General features: G+C 38.8%; 1 protein-coding gene across 1 annotated transcript in view; it reads left to right on the plus strand.

Moving 5' to 3' along the window:
* Positions 1-5,579: 5,579 nt before the first annotated feature.
* Capza2 (capping actin protein of muscle Z-line subunit alpha 2) overlaps positions 5,580-25,331 on the plus strand; it is a 28,984-nt gene continuing 9,232 nt past the window's right edge. Inside the window, exons 1-6 of the mRNA XM_021164471.2 lie at positions 5,580-5,724; positions 17,170-17,233; positions 18,644-18,695; positions 20,774-20,837; positions 22,896-23,102; positions 23,838-23,917. Coding sequence (XP_021020130.1) covers positions 5,686-5,724; positions 17,170-17,233; positions 18,644-18,695; positions 20,774-20,837; positions 22,896-23,102; positions 23,838-23,917 — 506 coding nt within the window. The 5' untranslated portion in view covers positions 5,580-5,685. The remainder of the gene's footprint in view (positions 5,725-17,169; positions 17,234-18,643; positions 18,696-20,773; positions 20,838-22,895; positions 23,103-23,837; positions 23,918-25,331) is intronic.

Here is a 25,331-nt window from a genome sequence, read left to right on the forward strand (position 1 = left end):
CACAGATACTGTGAGGTAAAGGAAGAAAGCCCTGAAGTATGGCAGTCATAAAAAGTGTCCTGAGGTTATCTGCTGAGAGTATCCAGAGTGTCCTTCGTAGCTGTTGTCATCCAAAGCAACTCACAACAGGAAAGATGATGAGACTTGATATTCCTCCCTCTAGCCCACAACAATATGTGTGAATAACTCAGTACCCACCCACATGGAACAAAACGTGTTACAAGCAACAGATGAAGTGACCCGGAGCACATGGCCCTGCATTTTAGGAAAGTATCAGATCTACAGTGGGAGCCTCCCCATGAGTGAGCAGCTGCCTTGGTGATTAAGGTCACTTGTAAAGAGAACGCCAGCCATGGAAACATTTTCAGTTCACTTGAGTCACTGTGGTACTCCCAAATAATAAAGAGGAAGGAATTTTGGCAGATGCTACTGCAATTCCTTGGACTGGTCCTCTTGACGATGGGCGTGGCTTTGTGGAGAGACAAAGGACAATTTTGTGGGGTTTTGCTATGTTGAGACTAATGAGTCCAAGCAAAAGTTTTTAAAGTTTCCTATCCCAGGCTGGAGAGACAGCTCAGAGGGTTAAGTGGTTGCTGTACAAACATGAAGATCTGAATTTGAATTCCCAAATCATGTTAAAACAAAACAAACAAACAAAAAAAAAACCCAACCAAACAAACAAACAAAAACTGTGCATGGCATCATGACAACAATCCTAGTGCTAGATTGTGGAGACAGTAGATCTGTGCAGTTTCTTGGTCAGCTCCAGGTTCAGTGAGAGTTCCCAACTAAACTAAGGCAGAGAAGCAACTGGAGATATCCCTTCAGCTCTTGGCTTCCATATGCGCTTACCCAGCAGAGCACATTCATATACCTTCCACTTCTCTCCATGCCCCCAGCACAGACACCCAAGAAAAAAATTATTGTCATTAGTGATGCTTTACCAATACACCCTTAAAGAAATCTTACCTATCTTTTCATTTGGAATCCATGTTCATATGTATCATGTTGCTTCATCTCTCCAGATTTAAAAAAAAAAAATCCAGCCAAGATTTCACTCATGCCTCAAAAGTTACATTGCCATGGAGGTAAAGATGGGTGGTTTTAATGTTGTTTTGGTTTTATCTTGTTTGTTTTATGTTTTATCAGTGATTGGTCTAATGTTCTCTACCCATGATATTTATAAAACTGTATCAAAATGATAATAATGCATTGTATAAATGTGTTTTAAAATACTCCATTAATATGGATATCAGAGAATCAAACAGAATGGAAATAAATAAGAATATGTAGGAGTGATAAGCATGGAACTCAGGTTAGTGGTGATTTCTGGGAAGAAAAGAGGGAAAGGGATACGAAAAGAGAGAACTATGTTTTTTTTTTTTTTTTTTTTTTTTTTTTTTTTTTTTTTTTGGTTTTTTTTTTTTTTTGTATGCCTGAAATATTGTGTATCAGTAATTCAAGTAATAAGTGATAATATAAATTTTAATACTTTCTTGATTCTCCCTAAAGGATCCCTCCCATTAGGGCTTCCCCTCTGTGCTTCATTTGGAACATATAACATCACTGAAGACTTAAATTTACAGTGGCAGGGGAAATATAGAGTAAAAAAAAAAAAATCAATTATAGAGTTAGCTAAGTGGCAGCTGAGTAACTTGGGACTCTCTAGGAAAATTGTTTGCTGTCATGTTCTGGAAGTCACCATTTGTCTACTAGCACAATTTTAAAATTCCCATTCAGGTATGTGAAATGAATCACTGGATATGCCTTCCAACAAAACTTCTCTTCAAGTGCTTTTAATGTGCCACACACTAGATATGCCAAAAGCTAATAAAGACATAGGCCATGACCTAGAGGAGCAGAATTGTACTATGATGATAATATGTGACATCATTAAGACCTATATTAGTACCTGGTCCAGATGCTAAGCACACTGCCTATGATCTCACTAAGTCCACAGGACAGCCTTGTAATGGGAGTATCAGTGATATACCCAATCACAAATGAAAAGAAATAGAAACAGTCAGAGTAAATCTCCCAAGGCTGGGAGAAGCTGGAAAAAAATCAGAACTTAGATGTTAAGAAGTTATTATTATTAATACCAGGTACTAATATAGGTCTTAATGATGTCACTTATTATCATCACAGTACAATTCTGCTCCTCTAGGTCATGGCTTATGTCTTTATTAGCTTTTGGCATATCTAGTGTGTGGCACATAAAAGTACTTGAAGAGAAGTTTTGTTGGAAGGCATAAAATATGAATGTCTTTGCATGAGGTTATATATGACAAAGTGTCAAAAGAAAACTTTACACAGGAGTCTAGGAGAAAAAAAAAATTCAAGATTCAATGAGGGTTTCTGTTATGTAGCTATAGCTTCAGAATCCAAACACTCCTTCCCAGGAGTCATAGGAAGAGTCAGGAAGTAATGAAATTTACAAGGCTCAAGAAGTAAACCAGACTCACAGAGCTTGTTCTTGCACTCTACACGTTATATAGGCAGCTATATACAGGTGGAGAAAGGCTGTCTACAGATCACACCGACAGCTCTTAGACTGCCACTCTCATGAGTGGCATGCCGGTGTGGCTTCCCCCCTCAGTGCAGCTGCCGTACTCCTGTGAGTGACCTTTCAACCATACTCCTGTAAACCTCATTCAACTCACTAGTTAACTAAACTACACTTGGAGCAAAGGATTTTAATCTCCACGAAAACTGCTACACAACAATGGAACCCAGAATTTCGTGTCTACGAAATTAAGTAACCACTGTTCACAATAAGTTTTACATTTGTTTGTTGGGTGGGAGGTGCATGCCACAGTGTGTGTGTGTGTGTGTGTGTGTGTGTGTGTGTGTGTGTGTGTGTGTGTGTTGGAAGGCAACGTAGAGAAGCTGGATCACTCAATCTACTGTGTGGGTTCTGGTGATGTGTGATCAAATTCAGATCACCAGGCTTGGTGGCAAACACTTTTACCTACTGAGCCATCTCACCAGTCTTCATGATAATTAAAATATACAGAGTTTGAGCATAGCTACAAGAAATTGAAGAGGGGAGAAAAAGCAGTTCTGGAGAGATGGCTCAGTGGTTAAGAACACTGGCTGCTCTTCCAGAGGACCCAGGTTCAGTTTGTAACACCCACATGGTCACTCAATACTGTCTGTAACCCCAGTTCCAGGGCACCTGGCATCCTCACACAGACATACGTGTAGGCAAAACACCAACACACATTAAAAACATCTTTTACAAAAGCAATCTTAAAAAGACAAGTCTAGGGAGGTTTTGAAAAGCCATGATTAAACCACTAAAAAGTAGAAGACAGGTGAGTTTGGAAACTAAATAGGAAAATCATGGGAAAATTCATGGGAGGATGTGAGAGGAGTTGGGGGAAGGGAATGAATAAAGTCAAAATATATTATCTAATATGCTCAAGGAATAAATAAAAGTTATTTTTAAAAAAAAGAGAAAGGAGATAGAAATTCTCATGTTGATAGAACTGTGTAGGGAAACTTTTGCTTATCTCTTAATTATGACGCACCAGAGGCAAGGATACTGGCATGTTTCTTCGTGCAGCCATGTAACAATCACTTCTTATTTATACTTACTGAAGTTTCTTCCAAATACATGTCACTTAAATTCTGCAAGTCCCTTTAGCTGTATCAAGAAGGTAGTGTTTAGAGATTACTATAGGGACTATTTGACATTATACATAATTTACTTCTCTTTAAATTGCTATGGGAACCATATGCAAATATCACCAAACCCATGACTAGAAACATGCTCTGACTCAGATTATTGCAAAACATTACAAGATTTTCAATGAGGCTCCTAAAGGGTAGTGTTGCCAGTAAGTTAGCTATGCAACATTTACCAATAACCCACTGCATGAGACATAAAATGCTAAGTAAATGGGAGCAACCTTGGTGGGGAAACCCTGAATCCCAGATACTGTTGATGAAGCAGGTGCTGTGAACTGGATTGCTGGCATGCCAGAGAAGGCACTTCCATTAAGTTTTATTCTGTGGAGAAAGCGAGAAAGTTCTGACAGTGGAAAGAATGTGGGATGTTGAACAAAATGCCCAGGATTCAGTCATATTTGAGCTATGTAGCATTGGATAAATTTCTGAGCTTTGGTTTGGAGGTAATACTTAAGCACTTACAATGGCAGGGAGCGATAAATAAAGCAAGGATTTGGGAACTATAAAAGAGGGAACTGATATTGGGGGGTTTGGTCAGACACTGTACTTTGTTAACTTGCATGCTGTCTCCACGGGTTTGTCTTCAACTGGACACTTTCAGTTCCCGCACATGTCAGCTTCCTCTTCCTGCTCTCTGCAAAGGAACACTTTAGTAAGTCACTTAATGATAGTGTTCTTGGACCCAGATAGCTATTTGAGCTCTTTAGGGTCCTCTTACCAGTCATTTACACACAGCTGTCAGATTGACACCGCTGAGCATGTTCGGTTCATGTCGAGACACTGTCCAAATGCCCTCAATAGCTTCTCACTTTCTAATTGTTAAAGTCTTAACTACTAGCTAAACTCTTAGTCCTTGGTATACAAAGCATGGTTTTCAGATGAGTAGCAGCACTCCTCGTTCCTGGGACCTTATAAGAAATATAGATTCTCTGGTTTGCTCAGGCCTACTGAACTAGCAACTCAATTTTATCAACATTTCCAGCTGCTTCCTGTGTCAGCTTTGACTTCAACCTTCCCCCCCCCTTTTTTTTTTAACTTGAAGCTTCAGTAGTAGAGTTGCCAGATTTAGCAAATAATTGTAGGAGACATCCAGTAAAATTTGGAAATAATAAAAAATGGTTTTAGAATGTTTCAAATCCTTCATGGACATTTACCTTAAAAATTGGTTGTTTGAAATTGAAATTTCTACTGGATGACCTATAAGTAGTTTGGACAGCCAGTTCATGAGGGTACAGATCCAAGGCTAACTTAACTTTTTTTTTTTTTTTTTACTTTCCAGGAGTACAATGCCTTCCCTAAGGCAATGTCTAATTAAATAGAGGTGAACGTAAGAGCATTTTCTCTGGGATTCTTGTTTGTTTGGGTTTTTAAATCTCCATTTCTTATTCCTAAGAACTAGCATATGAGTCTTCCTATCATAAAAGACCAACAAATGCTTTTCGGATGAATAAATGAATATATCAAAAGTAATCTTTCAATTATGGACTGGATTGTATGTGCCTATTTCAATTAAAACGGTATTTTTTTCTAATACTTAAAAATGTTTTAAATTGGTACAGCTTTTCACATTTTAGCTGGCAGCGTTCAGGACTTGGTGGGAACAAAGTCATGGGCTCAGAATGTACTCATCGCCAACCGGGTCCATATGGTCATCGTTGACTAGAGAAGGCACCAGACAGAGCAGGATGACAGAAGATAACCATAGCAATCCCACTTTGGAGGCGCTGCGCACGCGCACAAGCGGCGCTCAGGGGGAGGGAGGCGGAGCTCCGGGGGCGCGTGCGCGGCGGCCTAGGCTGAGGAGGCGGAGCTCCCAGGCGTGTGCGCAGTGGCTCGGCTCCGGGGAGGCGGAGCTCCGGGGCGCGTGCGCGGCGGCCTGGGCGGCGGGGCCCCTCCCTTGGCGGGGGCGCGCGGCGCGGAAGACCGCTCGGAAAGGGGGAAGTCAGGTGGCCGCTGCTGCCACCAGCGCCACGGTCTGTCGCCAGAAGGAAGATGGCGGATCTGGAGGAGCAGTTGTCCGATGAGGAGAAGGTAGGCGCCGCGGCGGTGAGGAGCCGGGCGGGCGGGAGGGCTGGAGAGCCGAGTGCCGAGGCGCGAGGGCTGGAATCTGACCCCGGGCGGGCTCCGGTGGTGGGCCGCACGCCTGCGCTTCCCGAGCGGGGTGCTGCCCGGGCTCCCCGAGGCCGGGCCCCTCCGCTCCTTGTAGGGTGTGTGCTCCGAAAATAGGAAGCGGAGCCCGGCGGCCGCGGGCGGGAGTGGGGGCGGCGGGACCCGGCCCTGGGGGTCCGGGCTCGGGAGCGGCCGACGGCGGAGCGGCGCCGCCTGGCCTGGGGCTTTCGCCGTGAGGCGGGCGGGCGAGCGAGCGGGCGGGGAAGACGGCATAGCCGACCCTCACTTTTTCCTGCAGTTTCTCCTCCCCAACGCGAAGTGCTTCCTGGTTCCCCAGGGTGTTTCCTTCCCTCCGGAGGTCGCCGTCTCCACATCCCGCCCCTTCTCTCCCCCCTCTCCCCCCCGCCATCTATTTCTTTTATTAATATTGTCATTACCTTTTTTTTTTTTTTTAATTGCTGCTCCCATGTTCCCCGGAAGGCAGTATTGTTCACAAAGACACCCCTCCCTCCCATAGTTATTTTCTGCCCAACTTGGCTGCTTCCCCCTCTTGGGGCAGATTTGGTGACATCCCATCTTCCTGATAGGACCAACTCTGAAGAGGGCGAGCGGGTGCAACTCCTTTTACTGTGTGTTAAATGCTGTGACAGCATTAGGACCAAATGCACGACTCAAGTTCTCACATTTGTGATACGAAATCTGATCATTGAACTAAGGCTCTTGCCCATTTTCTTTGGCGACTGAGGAGACCACGTACCAAGGGGCAAGTAGTGTGAGGGGGAACGCCATACGTTTTGAGTATTTTCTGGAAAAGACCGGGACGTTTTTTCAAACGTAGACTTAACTGACATATGAGTATGGTGCACTTTGGAAATGTCTGATCTTAGCTTGTTTTTTAAGTTCCAAATGAAGTACACCCATGTGGGAAACAGAACTCAGTTCTAGTAGGGTGTTAGAGAAACACTAAGGATATTTTCAGTTGGGACCCTCTACTTTTATACTGCACCAGAATTAGTGTTCTCTTTCCTTTCTCTTTGGTTGTTCAGAACTCAGCCTCTTTTATGGTTTTGGAAGTGTTCTGGTTTTATCGTTTGTGCCCTTGGATGAAATGGTGATAACCTAACAAAATGGGGACAAGCATACCTTACCTTAATTCACAGAATTAGATCCTAAGTCGCTAAAAGTTGCTGTACAGTATTTACATTTGTAGCATTGAATAGTTTTAAGCTGTTTATTGAAAATATACCAGCGCATTACAAGAAAAATAGCGTTTCAGATTCAAAGTTCTTGAAGCGATTTTTTTTTCATGTTTTGTGTACTTTCATATAACTATTAGGAGCTCAATTGGCTTGGAAGATAGTGAGGAGAGAATTGTTAGGGTAGGAATTAGTGTGAATTTGCCATGTTGTTGGAAAGGCCCGGAAATTTCAAAATAAAATGAGAAAATTCCTTGACACCCAGTGCGCTGAGTTTTACAGAGTAGTGTATGAGTTCACTTGCTGGCATAACGTTGGAAACAAATTAATGAGAATTTTAAGCTTAGATTTAGCATCTTTTTGTGACATAGGTAGGAATATTCTGTAGTAATTTCACATACAGATTTTATAACAGTATTTTCTAATTTAAGAAATCAGTGGTTAAACTTTTTAGTGAAATTTAAATTACCAGTAAATGGAAAATGATATTTTGTCACTTTTATTACCCAGTAGACTTGTACTGTTTTAGGAAGGTGCTCCATATGGGTCAGAAATGGATTGAATTGTGATATTTTAAGACCAGTTCTTGAATCATGCTTCTCTATTTTATTTCCTTGCTTGTGATTTTTCAGGACTAAGTTTTAAATACTTTTTACATTTCAGTTTTGCAGGTCTAAAGAAGGGGAGGTACTACGATGTATAATAGTGTAGTTTATATGTATTTATCATGTAAGAAAAATGTTCCATTTTCTTTTTTAACTTAAGTTTGAGGTAGATAGTTTTAGTATCCTTTACCTGTAAGTAAATTAAGGTTTTAAAGGCCTTATATAGGAGGGAAATGGCAGAGGTGACATTTAAACCTAAGTTTATCAGAATTCAAGGTTTGCTTGTATACTTAATGCCATTATGTTCCCTTGAAGTTGATTATAGGACTATGCTGGGGTTATATATTGGTTTTCAATTTGCTTATTTTTAAAAAGAAAGCAATGGTTCTTTATAGTATCAGGCTCTAAGTTTGTTTTTTATACTTAGTGAAGAGGCTAACCGGTAGCCTTGTGTTTTCATCATGTTTAACTGGTTTATTTTTATGTAATGTGAGCACTGTGTGCTACTGCTCTATGGTTTCTTACTGGCCCTGTGGAATGAGGCATTTTAGAAATTAATCATAGCTGGGTGTGGCAGAGCAGACTTGTAATCTAAGTACTGAGGAAACTGGGGCTGGAGGATCTCTAGTTCTGGGGCCACCTTACAGAGAAAGTAACAACAAAAAGAGATTAGCTGGGTGTTGGTGCATACCTGTCATCCCCAGTACCCTGGAGGCTGCTCAGGGGGAACCAGTTCAGTTTAGCTTGGTCTTCTGAGTTCTTTTGAGACAGAGAGACCCTGTCTCAAAAACAAACAAACAAAAGGGGGAAGGTATCTAGGACCCTAGACTGAATGTACTGTGATTTTTATGGCTTAATTTCTTTTGGCCACAGTGTTAATGAGGAAGTAAAGTTAGCTGAAGAAACAATGAATGAAGTCCCTTAGAGGCATTAACTTGCCCTGTGACCCTGCACATTTTACATATAGAAACTCCAAGCCAAAAGAGTTCTGTTTTTCTTTCTTATTCTTTCTTAGGTCATTTGAAGTGTACAGTAAAGCATTTTAGTGAACTCGAAACTGTAGGAACTTGTCTTGTAGAGTTCAAAGAGTGTAGAGTTCAAAGAGACCAGTTCTGAAAAGCTCCTGAAGGAGGACAGTAATTGTTGATAGTCACTTTTCCTCTTTGGACCTCCCGTCTCCCCCAGTGAACACACTTCTGTGCTCTTGGGAGCCTGGAACTGTTTGTGGGTCTGAGGATGACCTTGGACTTTTGATCTTCCAATTTCTACCTTAGTGCTGGGGCTTCAAGCATACACTCTATCTTGCTGAGTTTAATGCTAGGGATGAAGCCTGAACTTTGTGTGTGCTTGTCAAGTCTTCCAAGTAAGCTACGTCTCCTGCCCTCTCCGTCTCTATACGTCTCTTTTCTCATTGTTGTACTCACTTACTCTTTTATTTCAAGAGTTTGTTTTCTTAATTTTTTTCTCCTTGACCTGTACCTTAGATCAAAATTTTGTCGCCTTTATGATCATGATCAAAAATGTCTTACACAAATAATTTATTTCCTGTTTGTAAAAAATAAGTCAGTGTTTAGTTCATAGTGTCTAGGTTGACAGGATGATCAGTTTGTAACAGAATTTCACTATTCAAACAGTACAGTTAGGTCAGTAACAGCGTTTAAGAAAGAAATAAAACTTAAAGTTAAGAGACCTCGAAATTGTATCAGAGCTGTTTTTTCCTTTCTGCTATGTTTGCTATGGGCAATTTTTTTTGTGTAGTTGCTAGATTGGCCCCTCTAGCTGCTTATATTCCAACTCTGCTTTTCTATATTCTCAAAAAATACTAGTGCCAAAAGCTCAGTGTGCCGATACATCTCTCTAAACCCCACACTAAGGGAGCTTGGAGCCATCCTGAACTATAGTGCCTTTGTATTGCTTTCCTCCTTGAATAATTGTGACACTTCTCATATATGCTGTTTAGTCACGCTCTGGTCCTTCTCTAACATCTTGAGTAAGTTTATCTTGTGGCTTAGTTTCTGCTGGACTTTGAGGATATAGTTATAAATATGAGTAGTACATGGCTGTGCCAGAGGACCTGTGTGCAGTTCCCAGCACTCACATGGCAACTTGCAGCTTTCTGTCACTCCGGTTCCAGGGGTCCAACACACTGACATGCTTTGACATGCATTGACATGCATTGACATGCAGGCAACACACTAGTGAACATAAAAATAAATCTTTTTTTTTTTTTTTTAAATAGAAATGTTACTCTTGAGATTTAGTTCAGATTATTTGGTTCATTTAATCTCTCTTGAACTTAATAAAACATCATTAGTGTTAAGTACAGTTTTGTTAGTACTTTCTGGTCTACTTTTCTTCCCTGTTCTATTATAATCCCTAAGTACAGAAATGTCATCTATAACACCTGTTAGTACACTGCATGCGATTAGTAAAATGGTTCAGTGGGTGAATAAATAAATAACCTATAATTCACAGAATTGAGAGAAACCCTGTGTCATAAAGAGTAAAAGCATATAATGTCAGATTTTTCTATGGAAGTCTTGCTGTCTAATTTTTCATTCCTAAATTTTGCCATTGGTTTTTAGATTTGGGTCTATTGTAATTCCTGCTTTTTTTTTTTTTTTTTTTGAGGTACAGGTGTTTGCAGTTCAAATATTAAATATAATTTTTATATAAGCAACTAAAATATTTCCCCTCCTATAATCATAACTGACTTAAGAAATCTTGTATTTATACAAATATTTATGAGCTGCTAGATTTCACCATAATGAAACAGTTAATGGCACCTTAACAAAAAGTAGGCTTAACTAGTAAGTTCTTTGGAAGATACTCATTCCTAATTTAATTTTATGGATGAATTCTGTTGAGCCAACTTCTATTCAAGCAGGAATTTCTTATCAGCTATGATATAAATAGAATTTTTTTAAACTTCACATAGTGAGAAATTTTTATGGAATATTTCAGGACATTTGTGAGCCATTTTTCATAAAGAATAGAACTTTGCATTTCAGTGTAAAAATCACAGGTCCAATAATAGCAGAATTACAAAATAATTATCTGAAATACATTATTTGATCTAATGGTTGAAAAATATCACAAGCTTCACTTTTTAAAAATTGAAGTGTATAGACTGGGAACTTTTTAACAGAATACTTGCTTGTCATAATAAGGCCTTGAGTTCAATTGTCAGTACCGAAAATAAATTTAATAAATTAATTAAACTTACGTTTATGGAAGTTTTAAAAAATGCTTCTCTACAGTTTGTGTTGATTTTGATAAAAAAGTTAACTGCACGTGGATACCATGAAGTGGAATGGTATTCTAACTGTTCTGTGTTCTGTCACTTGTTTGAACAGAGTCACTGAAATAGTCACAGCAAATGACAGAAGAACATGGATGTAAACAATCCTTGTAACACTGTAGGACACAAACAAACTATCATGACGTGGGAAGATGTCTGTAATACAGTGTCTTCAAGATTTCTGGTCCTAGGGCTGGTGAGATGGCTCAGCAGATCGAGGCACTTGTTGCCCACTCTTAGCCAGTGCTCGGATTTCCAGAATCCACAGTGAACTTACAGAAAGTTTTCCTTTGACCCCACGTATGCTTTATGGTATATGTGTACATACCACACACAGACACACACTCGCACAATGTAAATAAATATTTAAAAAATAATACTACTATACTATACTAACACATATTGTTTCATGACTTTTCTTGGAAAGAGCATAAACTCTATTCAATCCAGATCAGACACAGATAACAGACTAACAAATGAATTGCACTCAAATGTAGGTTGGTCTATCTGTTAGTTTATTATTGGTTTTTATAGTTGGTGTTGCTTACAGGAGTATAGGTGACCCTTTGACAGCTGTAGCACCAAGTAGTCCCCCCCCCCCCAGCATGTGTGATGAAGTGGCTAGAAAGCTCTGTAAAGTGGCTGAGGCTCTCGTTCCCCTCATTGTAGATAGGAAGCACAGATAAGGAAATGCAGAAGGGACCAGGTCAAAATACAGCCCTCATGTACTCGCTTCTAAGAGGTCTTCCAGCTAGACCCCCACCCCACTTCCCAGTAATGCCATTAAACCCTGTATTCATCAGGGGATTAATCCACTGATTGATCTGTAGGAAGAGGCTCCAGTCACTTCTCCATAGCCCCTCAGAGAACAACCAGGTCCTAGTCCATGTGCTTATGGAGGCATTTCATATACACACCACGATATCTGGCCATATAATCAAATGAGAGTTCATTAGTACTTCTAGATTTTTTTTTTCAGCACAAAGTAACTACTAAGTGTCAAGTATGGGACATTGGTAACTTGTGTTTGTGTTTTATTAGTCATCAAATATCAAAGGTGTGTTCACTGTCATGTGCTTAAAGATCCACTCAACATACTTAAACTACTTAACTCAGATAACATCACTCTTAAGTATACTACCAAAAAATGTTAATTGAGAAAAGTGGAAGAAAATAGTTTTAGTTTACTCCATATTACATGCTAGAAGAAAAGTTTACATGAGAAACACTGAAGAGATAATTTTTTAATCCAGATTTCACAAACTCATGGTTCATAGTGGGTCCCCCAGCTTCCTCTAGAGTTAGAAACTGCTCTTATTGGCTGCCTGTGAAATTTTCTGTTTGCCAGGCACCATTCAGAAGTATCCAGATATGGAGGTGCACAGGCAGAATCGTCCTCTGGTTTTCTTTGTATTCCCAGCTAAATCGGAGATAGATTATGGAGGATTTTAGAGTGGTGCTTGGAAACTTAGCAGTTGTTGTTGTTGTTGCTTATATCAGTAAATTGAGTTGTGTGCATTTTCACATGTGTATATATTGTGTTCTTGTTATCCCCACCCCAACTTGTTTTTATTTCCCTCCTGTTGCTGCCAACCCCTCTTCCTCTGTACAGATATCATTTCCCATATTCATGGCTTCTCTGTTTTGTCTCATGCCCCACAGAGTTTAACGAGAGCCATCTCTATATATAACCTTGGGTTTAGAACTTTGTATTATAGCCTGGTAGGCTCACCAGGAGTACACAGTTGAGTAGTATGCCTTCCCTCTTCCAGGATCTGTTAGTTTCCAGCAGTTCAGTAGTGGGTGGTAGGGACCCACCGGCCGCTTCTTCATCTGAAGCTGCTTGAGTTCTTAATTGCCAGGACTGTGTTGTATTTAGAAGACAACATTTTAAGCCCTTCTCCCTATCTTCCAGCTCTTGGACTGTTAACTCCCCACTTGCACAGCCATCCTTTATTCTCAGTATCTTGTGCAGGCAGGAGTCTCTACATTTGTTTCCATTCACTGCAAAGTGAGACTTCTTTGATTAAGGCTGAGAGTAGTGTTTGGCTGGCTGCGAGTATGAACATATATTTAAAATGCAGTTTGGGAGTTGTGCCACTTTAGCTATACAGGAGTGTAAGTTCCCACTAGGACTTCATACCCTCCTAGCCATGGGGTTTTGGCTGGATTTACAGTGCTAGTCATGAACACTCTCCTGTGGAGTTGACCTGAAATAGAATTGAAGAGCTTGGTTACTCCTATAACAGTCACTGTTGGGCAGCAAGGGGCTTTACCTGCTGAGCTAGCTCACTGATATAGTAAACTTTTTCTTTTTTATTTTATTTGTATGGGTGTTTTGCTTGAATGTCTGTGAGTACCACAGTATCTTAGCAAGATTGTAACACACATTTTTGTTACTTATAAATACAAAGTAAAGTTCTTAGGAAATTTCACAAGTGGTACTGTTTTAGTTCTACCATTCAGTTTGGATATAAGAGAAGGCTCTTGCTGTCTTTTGGTCACATAGTGCAATAGAATAATTCCATCCATAGAATAAGAAATATAAATCATGTTTGCTTTTACACTAAAAATAAAACTGACAAATTCTGAGGCGTATATCTTTTCTTTAGAAACAGCTAAACATTTTGAAGCTTAAACACTAATTTGTATCACACACACACATATATAAACTTGGTAGTAGTATTTTAGTTTTGACAGCTCGGTATGATGCCTGTGTCATACAAGAATTAACTACTTCAAGTATTAAGCTTATACAATAAAAGTTTGATTATTTTTTTTAACATGCAGTTTTCCATTGTTAGTATATTCATGACTAAGACTTTTGTTTTAATGCTTTCTAACAGCTTTTTACCTGGGAGGAAGCAGTTAAGACAGTTTGCATAATCATAATAGATGGAACTGTAGGCTTAGCAAGTGCACATAATAGTCTAGATCCATTGCCTTTGCCTTGAAAATATACTTTTCCTCCCCCCCCCCCTTTCTTTATTTTTAGGTTAACAGATAGATTTGTTACTTTCTGTTGCTGTGATAAACACTATGACCAAAGGAATAAGAGTTTCTTTTGGCTTATGATTTAAACGCTCACAGTCTATGACAGGGCATTACAAGCAGGTATGCCGAGTTATCACACAAGAAGCAGAGTGAGGTTATAAGTTCTCAAAGCCTGTCCCACAGAGATATACTTCCTCCCAGAAGGTCTCACCTCCTAAAGGTTGTATAATCCCCAAAGTGTGCCACCCAATGGGGATCAAGTATCCAAGTACACGATCCTGTGGGAGGCATGCTTCAGACCACCACAGCATACAAATAATGGGTTTTACCAAGGAGTTCTTTATATATCTGTGAGGCTATACGTTGTTGTCATTCATTCCCCTTCCCCACTGCCCTTCTCCATGTTTCTCTTCTCCACCAAAACATCTGGTTCCCTTTGCTCCTAAATATTAGAATGTAAGACTTTTAAGCCTCCATAACTATAAGAGCCAATTCCCATAATGCATTTATTATGTATCTCTCTGTATCCTGTTGGCTGTGTATCCTTAGAAAACCCCAGCAAACAGAGTTGCTGGCATTCCTTAGGTGTTGCTAAGTTGAAGACTTGGGAATGAGTGTCCATTATAACTTTCAAGTGTTCAATAAATGTTAGGTTCTATTAATTGTTTTGAAACATAATCTATCTAACTAGACAATATTTATGGACTATTTACCGAGCTGAGTATGATCCTAGAGGCCATGCCCAAAACAGGTGATCTGCACAGCATAAGAATTCATAGTAAAAACAGTTCTTAAAACAATTCTCAGTGTAAGGCAAAGAGGAATGAACAAGGCGCAGAGAAGGATTTAGGCGGTGCTGCTTGGAAAGGGGGTGCTCTAGTAGGAGGCACATCAGCTAGGTCTCAGACAAGCAGAACAGGTAAGAGTCAGCACCAATTCTTTGGTCCTATAACTCAGACTATAGTCCCTCCCCTCCTCCCCACCTCCCTCTCTGTGTGTGCCTGCGTGTACTCCTTCCCCTCTCCTATCTTTTGAAAGCAATCATTACTTCCTCATCCAATCTCGTCAGGGTACATGTTGTACCTATTACTTTAATGACTTGGGTCCCACAAAGCTAAACAGCTTTATCAGTAATCAAGTAATTTCTATCCCTCAGATGCCCAGGGAGGACTGAGGCCTCCTTAACTTCTCTCTCTTGTCTATGATGGAATGTTTGCAGGCTCGGTTTTATGTAGCTCTTGCCAGGTAACACAGCTACTTGGGACTTCGAAAGTATAGTGACCAGGCATGCCTGAAGAACAGTGGTCTACAACATTCCACTCCTCGCTCTTACATATTTCTCTCCCTTCTTCGGTGTTCTTTGAGCCTTGGAGGGAATGATACAGATGTTCCTTTTAGAGCTTGCGTTCAACGGTAACGCTCAGTACTTTGGACATTTATGAATCTCTGCAGTAAAAGTCACCCACAGCAAAACCAGAATACAAAAAAATGAAGCTTTCCTGACTAAAACTGATAGCAGTGTTGATTGATGGGTGTAAATATTTAGAAGGAAATTTCAGACACATCCTGCCTATATAATGTACCTTTTAATAATACTCTCAGACATTTTAGAAGAAACCTAGTTTTATTTTCAAAATGGGCATGCAATAAAAGTATATTCCTTAAGACTTTTAGCATATGTATAAAGTAATGAGCCCACTATGAAAATCTGGACATGGTATAGTTCCATCACCCTCAAACTCCCTCATTTTCTCCCTTTTTTCCCTCTAGTCATTCCCTTTCCCACACATCCCAGAACTCCTGGCAACTGTTACCCAGTCTCCTTTGCTATAGAGACAACCTACTCGAGAGGGATCATTCACAGTTTTTACCTTTTTGATGGTGCAAAGGTAGTACACATTTAGTGAAAACCATTTTTCAGATACTGAATTTAGTTCTTATCCTGGGCTAAGTGTATATGGTATGATATGCCTTTGAGACTGTGATTCCTACCTTCCAATTAACCATGGAGACATTAAGCTGAACACTTGGACACTATAGTATATTGTGTGTGGCAAGTGTTGGGGTTTGATAGGTAAAGTGAATTAAATGCTTTTGATTTAACAATATCTTTAACTATTTAAAAATTGGGTTATTGGATGTGCAATCCCAATATTAGTTAAAAAGCATATTACTATGGTTGAATGTTCTATGCATAGTCTTAAAGAGTGGCACTAACCTTTTGAGTTTCTCTTTTCTTTCCAGTAAGTACTTTACCATTAATTCAAGTTGTTTCCTCTATCAGTAGCTCCTATTTATTGCTAAGTAATTACGTTATACAGCTGAATCACAGTTTATTTGTCCAGTGGAAGTTTGGGTTGTAAATTATTTCCAGTTTGAACAATTTTGAGTAAGTTTTGGTGTGGATGTAGAATTTTGTGTGTGTGTGTGTGTGTGTGTGTGTGTGTGTATGTCATAATTTAGAATGATATTATTGTATTTTAGGATATTTGCCTAACTTTATAAGAAGTGCTAAATATTTTCCATGTAGGTTGTACAGCGTACAACCTTACATTCCTATAAGTATTGTAGGGTCCTGCAGCTGTCCTGAGCCTGGACCAACAACCCTTTTATCTTGGCCTTTCTGTTTTGCACGGAGTTGTATTTCCTGATTTCTTTATCAATATTCTAATGAAGAATACTGAGCGTGCTTTTTTGCATATCTTTCTGTCTTGTGCTTATCATATTAGGGGAAGTATCCATTCAAACATTTTGCTTAGTTTTTTGTTTTTGTTTGTTTTTCTGTTAAGCCTTCAGAGTACTTTTGGTAGTTTGGATGTGTTTGCTAATGAAGTTTTGTATTTGGATAAAGATTCTAAGTGTTTGGGACCAGAAGTTGAGAGTCTTCTGTATTTTGGAATGTTTGCATGCCCTGTGCCTAGTTTTGAGTAAATCACCTGTGATCAGTATATCTACTTAATTGCATCTTTTCTCACATATGGTCTTCTTGAATTTCTTTTGTTTAAAAGAAGTAAAATTGTGAGAAAATATTTACCTATAAACAGTTTTAAATTCTTGATTGTATTAATACATTAGATGTTTTACCTTCCTTTAGCCTGTATAGTTTAAGTATATTAAATGATTAAAATAGTAATAGCAAACTTGTATTTGAGTGTAGAGATGTTATATACTTTAAAATCATTTACAGTAGAACTTTGAAATTTGTGTAATATTGATTGGGGTTTTGTCATTTTATATCTTTGTAATATTTATATCTTCATTTCTGTCTTAGGTTCGTATAGCAGCAAAATTCATCATTCACGCCCCTCCTGGAGAATTTAATGAGGTTTTTAATGGTAAGTCTTTAAACTACCTTTAAAAACATTATTTTATTATTTGTGTGTGTGTGTGTGTATGTGTGTATAATTGTGTAAAGGACAACATCGCATGAGTTGGTTTTCTCCTTCCACCCTGTGTTCTGAGGATCCAGCTCAGGTTGTCAGGCTCCCACGGCAAGGACAGTTCCATCTGGGCCCTCCTGAGCCCCCATGATGGTAACACCAAGACTTGATGTATCTTGTGAGAACTGTCTTGTTTTATTTATAAGTACATGAAAAGTACCAAAATTCAGTAAAGGTGGTAATATTTATCTGTTCCCTCCTTGCAAGAGTGTGGAAGGACAGAAAGCTTGTCCTTGCCCCTGGTCACAGACCAAGTTATGATTTGTTTTCTACAGAGCAAACTCATTGGAAATCAGTGAATGTGTTGTCAAACTAAGAAGCACACACAGTCCTAAGTGTTTTCTGGAAATTGTATCAGACCATTTTTGTGGTGTGGCTTGTCCTTAGTTCTTTAGAGATGCTGCATATATCTGCCTGCAGCAGCTATTTAACTGACCTCTTTTATTCTAAATTCCCTCTTATGTTGCATAACCAAAATAGATTTGTAAAATACTGTGGTGCACATTTTTTTCTTTTTTTCTTTATTGTATTTATGTGAGTACACTTAGCTGTCTTCAGACACCAGAAGAGGACATCGGGTCCCATCACATATGGTTGTGAACTGTTGCTGCTTTGGATTTTTGATTAAAAGACACACACACACACCATACATTTAATGTGCCTTAAACGGCTCAATGGTTGGGCCATTCCCAAACTTCCACATTGTTAATGCCTCCCCTCCAATACTTCTGAATCTGAATTACTACTTACTAAAATCTATATTCCATATTTGCTACCGTAGACCCAATGGTGGCCTAGGGCTGCTCTTCCATGGCTCTTAAATGATTGATACTCTGTCTTCTACAGCATTTAAACCTGCATCTTCTCTTCCCCGCAATGGTGATTCTGCTTCAGTCCCCTTGCCTGTAAATCCTAAAGTCCTGCCTTTGTCTTCCTGCCCAGCCATTAGCTGCCGGCAACTTTATTTACCAACCAGAACCACCTGGGGGCAAGGAGCTTCAGTGTCTCACGTGAGATTCTCATGAAATTCCCAAATAACTTAATGCAAACAATAAACTAAATCTACAAAAGTGAGCCACCATGTGGTTGCTGGGAATTGAACTCAGGACCTCTAGAAGAGCAGTCAGTGCTCTTAGCCACTGAGCCATCTCTGTAGTCCCTTGGTGCATATTTATGGATAGTTTGGTCATTAGAAAATTTTGATCATGCTTGTATGGGAGGTATTAATGTATAACTAAAACAAACTATATTCCTTACAGTATTCAAACAGAAAAAAGTAATATATAAAACAATATTGTTTTGCAGATGTTCGATTATTGCTTAATAATGATAATCTTCTCAGGGAAGGAGCCGCACAGTAAGTATCGTATATCTCCATAGCTAAGATGACTGGGAGAGAAAAGAGGTTGTAAAAGCGATAATGAAGCACTAATTCGTGGCATAAGAGTTTCTGAAATACAGTTAAAGTTTGGACAGCTATGTGTATTAGACTGAGAAATCCCAGGGGGAGTTAGGGATAAGTGTGAAATGAAATTCTCTTTTCCGTTTGCCACTGTCTTATATACTATATAGCATCACTCATGTTCTTTGTATAGTTTCTCAAACTAAATGTTCATTTGGTACCATTGGAACTCATGTCAAGGTACGTGAAATGCAGAGATACACTTTTAAGCCAGTGATTGGCCTTAGAATTAATCTGGTTCCGTGTCTTCTGAAATACTTTTGAACAAAAAGTGGGTAAACATGAGCCACGGGAGCATGAGGGTCAGAGTTCAGATCCTGAATCCAGACAGCAGCCAGATGCTGCAGCACACATCTGCAGTCCCAATGCTCCTCTGGTGAGAAGTGGGAGGTGGAGACAGCAGACCCCAGAAGCTTTCAGGCCAGGTAGCGTGCTTTACTTAGCTCTGGTCATAAAGCCCTACTTGAACCAGGTAGAAAGCAAGGACTGAGTGTATATCATAGAATGGTATCAATTTAATAGAATACAATTTTGTTCTGTATATAATTTTTCATACATTGGGTTTTTGCTACACATATATAAATAATTACCTAGTAAGTATATTCTTCACTCATTAGAGAGACCTTCTTGAGTCTGTCTCGTCACTATTAGCTGAGTTTCTGCTGTGGGTTTTTATCATAGTCTTGCCACTTTTCTGTTTCCAGTCATCACACTGCATGACTCATTGTATGTACTACTGCCACATTATTCTTTAGAGACACCTCTAGAACTGCCTTGCCTCTCAAAATACTCATTCTGTCTTCAAAGACCATTCAGGGTTTGGTGAGATGGCTTAGTGGGTAATGGTACTTGCTACCCAGCAATGCAAGCCTAATGACCTGAGTCCAGTCTCCTGAACCCATGTACAGGGACAGAGAGAACCAGCTCTAAAGTTGTCCTATAACCCCCAAACTTACAGCCTCACAAGCCTCATCACATACAAGCACAATGATAATAAACAGTTTTTAAAAACCTTCTAGTTCAACTCAGTAAATACTGATGAGCAGCTGGTTGGTTCTTCTGTGACATTGGACCACTTCTATGCTCCTACTTAAAACATTCTTTTTTCCCCATTATCTCGCTTTCCTCCCAATGCTTTCTCTTTTTTGTTTGTGTGTTCATTTATTTATTTATTTAAATGTGTGCATGTGCGGAAGCCTGAGATTGACATGGGGGTCTCTGTCTCTCTTGCTCTCCACCTTATGTTTTGAGTCAGGGTGTTGTACTGCAACTGAAGCTCGGTCTTTTGGTTAGACCTACTGCCCAGTTGACCCTGGCGTTAGCCTGCTTCTCTCTCCTAGCGTTGGGATTACAGAAATTCGGTGGTCTATCTTTTACTAGGTTCCTAGAGATCTGAATGTAGGTCCTCGTGCATGCTCAATAAACACCCATTAAGCCATCTCCCCTGAACCATCTCCCACTTTCTTTTTCTTAGTATCACATTCATGAAATTATTCTAGAGTGTTCTTTTTTCTTTTGCCTGAATAGTTTAATTCCTTGAAAAATGTATTAGTAATTCTCAAATGTTACTTCCTATTTTTTACTACTACTTGATAATCTCTTTATGTATTCTCTTGTGTATTCAACTAAAAGACCTTTGACAATAGGAACTGCTTGAGTATCACGGTACCTAGTTGTTTATTAATAATTTCTTAAATAGTTGTATATCTGCATTATATATTTATAATCATTGCTTTCAGGTTCTTATATAAGAAGCCATGGCATGTATTTACTGGTTATGTTTTATTTACCACGTTAAAAGATGCATATCATTACTTGGTTTTTAAAACAGCCATATCTGTATTTTAACTGTAGTTAATAAAAGATAGGTAAAATAGTTACAGTTTTATCAACCACACATGTATAGATTAACTGGCAAGTGATTATTTAAAACATTACTACAATTTTAAGTAATTGGCCTTTTTCTCTTTTAGTGCATTTGCACAGTATAACCTGGACCAGTTTACACCAGTAAAAATTGAAGGCTATGAAGATCAGGTATGTTTCATAAAACAGCAAACCACACTGCTCTTTGTTTCGTTTATAAAAATGTATCCTGAAAGAATTGTAAGATGGTGTAACATTACTCATTTTAATTGAAGGCATTTAATGACAAAAAACCAGAAATGGTCATTTTTATTTTTGTAAGTAGTACTATCAGAAAGTCAGGTGTAGTGGTTGGTTCTAATGCCCTCTTTTGGTTCCATGGGCACCTGCATTCACATCAACAGGCATACTCATGCATGCACATAATTGCACACTAGTTACTGTTTCATTTCTCCAGAGATTTAATTAGTTACCATTACAAGCAGTACTCCATCAAGTGACATTGTAGTCCTGGTAACATTGACAGTGGTTTTCTTTAGATAAATCCCTAGAAGAAAATTGCTGCATTAGTGAATATATCTTTTAAAAACGTTTAATAGCTGCTAAAGTCATTAACAAGGTAGCATAATTTTAATACTTAAAACCAAAAACCTTTAAAAAGTGGTGTCTACTAATTTTTCACATGAACACATGTTTAAAAACTTGAAAGATAGTAACAAGTAAGGGCCAGTGAGATGGTCTTGGGTACAGGCACTGTTGTGCAAGCCTGATGACCTGATTTTGATCCCTGGAACCCGCAGTGGAATGAATGACTTGACTCTCAGCAGCTGTCCTCTGATATCATTTGCTGTGTCTCACATCAATTTTTAAAAGTAGCCATTATAAATAAGAACAATGATAAGGATCTACAACAAAACTTCACCATTTTTAATGGTGCTTTCCCCTTCTCCAGAACACAATTGTAAATAAAGAGGTGACATACCAGTAATAGATTTGTGGATTAAATTACACTATTAACATCTTGGGATGTAATGCAACTATTAAAGAGGATAGTGAGAGATAGCTAGTAGACTTTGAGGGGTTTCCATAGATGTTTATGTACAGAAAATGTCAGGTATGTTTGGATTAAGGAGAAAGCCAGACCACCTAGCCTGCTCTGACTAAAAGGTAAAACTTCAGGGTACAGTCTACTGGCTTGTCTCCAAGTGAAGGGGATGCAGCCTGCCACAAAGGAGCTTGAGGTTTTATAGGGTGCTTTTAGTTGGGCAGAGAGAAGCAAGAGAGCATTAAGGAGAAGGAAGAGGGGTCCTTTGGCTATTAGGATCGCATGAGGCTGTGGTCAAATTCTGTTGAGTCAAGGGTTTAGCCAACTTCTAAGAAGAAAAGAATGCTCAACTTCCATTTCCCCAGTGAGGCGGGGTCCACACCGTGCCAAAGCTCTGGGCCAACCCAACAAAGTTCATAAAATGCTTGTATATGCACTTTTATCATTCTTTCAAAACAATGGCCCACAAACCGTGTGTGTGTGTGTGTGTGTGTGTGTGTGTAAGTAGATAGGTGTGTTCATATTTATCTAATGTGGCATTTTTATGGCCAAAACATTTTTGAAAGACCTACATGCTATATGGTCAGCACGATTTCTATCAAACGGATGGGAAAGTCTTGTAGACAGCTACAGGAGGAGAAAGGTGTTTGTTTGTTTGTTTGTTTGTTTAGTAAGATACAAAATAGTCTACTCATATATTTCTTAAATGCATAAATTATGTTTTAAAGTTTTGGAAGTTAAGTAGTAGTGATTAGTTTTTAAGAAACAAGCACATTTGGGGAACAGAAAGACGGTGCCAAACAAATCAGGGCTAAAGAGCTGCCTCATTGGGTGAAAGCCATCAGATGGGTAGGGTCTCGGTTTGTAAGGACTCATGACTGCTATCAGAAATAGTAAGCTGCCTCTTTGAGTGGGTAGTGGATAGTCACCTCTAACACTGTATAGTAGGAAATAATTTTTTCCCCACTCAATATCCAAAAATTGTCTGAAGAGATACACTAATATATACTAATTGAGAATACCCTCAGTATCCTTGTGGCCTACTCTTTTAAAATATATTTTCACAGTTTAGTTTAAGCAGTTGTTTCAGTATAATTGTACAGTTTTGGGAAGGGTCTTAAGCAAGTGTTTATTACTGTATGTCCATGTTAATATTTTTTCCTAAATTTATTTGAAAATTGAAGGTTTTGATAACAGAACATGGAGACTTGGGAAATGGAAAATTTTTGGATCCAAAAAACAGAATCTGTTTCAAATTTGATCATTTAAGAAAGGAAGCAACTGATCCAAGGCCCTACGAAGCAGAAAATGCCATTGAATCCTGGAGAACTTCAGTAGAAACTGCACTGCGAGCTTATGTAAAAGAGCATTATCCGAATGGGGTCTGCACTGTGAGTCATCAGTGGGCAGTTCTTCCCTGCTGTTTCTTATACGGATGTGCCCGTTTATATAATTCCTTGAGACTAACAGTAATATAGAAATACCAGCTTATAGCATCTAACTTTTTTCTTTCAAGAATATTTATCTTTCTAAAAAATATATTATGATAGCCCCAAATGGTAAAGGAATTGTATGTTAAATTCAGATAGACACTGGATTAAAGGTTATGATGGTACATTCTTTAGACATCTGTCCATATTCAGCTTAAGTTAACTTTTATTTAGTTATAAAAATCTTAGAGAATCATTTTGTGTTTAATTTCCTGTTGTTTTAATGTTATTTGTTCATTGATTTAACCTACTTTTTCAGAATGAAATATTATAGTATAACTAAATGGTTTTTGTTTTTGAACTTTGCCAAGACTGTTTGGATCCAGATAGGCTCTTTAGCACCTGAGTTTGGTCTTCTCCATCGCCATAGTGATCTTTGGAAATGCAGATAAGACCCAGAAAAATCCTCTGCTTGGAATCTTTCAGAGATGAGGATTACTTAATTAGGGTAGAGTCTAGGCATCTGAGAAAGACTTTGAAGCCAGGTGGTCTTGGTTCTGTTTACCTATCCTGCCTAAAATTACTACATATCATAGTTTATGCCCACTTTCTATGGTATCTTACAGATACTTAAAGGGTGACATTGTTTGGCTTTAACTAAACTCACTATTGTCCTTGTTTTCTTTGCCAATTAAGGTGTATGGCAAAAAAGTAGATGGGCAGCAAACCATTATTGCATGCATAGAAAGCCATCAGTTTCAAGCAAAAAACTTTTGGTAAGTTAAAGTTTTGTGCACTTAATTTTAACAGTGTTTAATATTCTTCAGTGTTTATTTAACTCAGACTGTACCTTCTGTGTGTGACTATGTTACTAAGAGCAATATAAACTTGATAACTAAAACTGCTGCCCTTGGAGAGTTTGAAGATACTTGCTTCATAGTGCTCATCTGAGGCATTCGAGTGCAGTAAACCGATGGCATTCACCAGAGAGTGTGGGAGAGCACAGTGATTTGGGAAGGGAACTGGCAGCAACCTCAGCAAGCATGTGTGCTCGAAAACAGACCAGGCGGCACCCCATCTGCTCACTCTGAAAATGGGGTGCTCCTGAATCTTACTCAAGAGGGGAGGACAGAGCAGTGAAAAAACTAAGAACCAGGAGTCTTCTTTGAATTTGGGAACTTTAGGTTAGGTGGAATTCTGTTTATTTATTTATTTATTTATTTATTTATTTATTTTTGTGGACATTGTTTTGTTGGACAGTGTGAGAAGGTAGACTTACAATCATGCTAACTGCATACATACCAGTTGTTTGTACAAAAACCCGTGTTCCCCATGTTCTTTTATCAGATGTTTAGGAAATTGTTCAATTTTATTCTGAATCTGTATATCAGAAAATTCTAAGGTCTCTAAGATGTTTATTAGTTTAAACTGAAAGTTTTGGCCACCTTTTTGTTAATACATGCTGAGTATCAGTAAACCTGATAGAAAAGTTTAAATTTTAAGTATATAAAGTTTTGACTCACTAAGGTGATCAGGGTACTCTTGAGAGTAAAGTTATTCAGTGTCAGTAACCCCAGTTAGACCAGTTAGTCTCTAACCTAGGATGTTCACTGCTTTGTCATGTCAAAAATCAATGCCAGGTTATATGAAAGGCTAACCAAAAATATTTGGAGGGATGCAGATCCACCACCTGTATCTAAACATGCCTAAATGACTGACTACAGCCTCCTAAAGATAGTGGCATACAGAGGTTTCTTTATCTTATCTCCATAATCCTAAGCCAATAACGCTTTGGAAAATCATGGTTTATATATTTGTGCCAGGAAATACATAATAAATCAACTGTCAAAGAAAAATTCTTAATAAGTTTTACTTACAAATCTTTGGGGAGACTTAGTACTAGCTTTCAAAAATAAAGGTCCCTGGAGTTTTACTGTACATGAAATTAATTCAATCTCTTGGGCTTTCTAGACTCATTTCACTTTACATAGTGACTTCCTTTGTAAGCCACCACTGTGAATACTGTAACTTTGAAGCTAAAAATGATTTTCACTTAGTAAAAACAAATTAATTTTAGGCTGGGCTTAGTAGTGGGTAACTGTAATCTCAGCACTCAGGAAGCCAAGTAGGAAGATTGCAAGATGGCAGCCTACCTAGGCTCCTGGTAAGACCCTGTCTCAAAAACAGAAG

This window comes from Mus caroli, chromosome 6 (genome assembly GCF_900094665.2).
Source record: "Mus caroli chromosome 6, CAROLI_EIJ_v1.1, whole genome shotgun sequence".
Taxonomy (NCBI): Eukaryota; Metazoa; Chordata; class Mammalia; order Rodentia; family Muridae; genus Mus; species Mus caroli.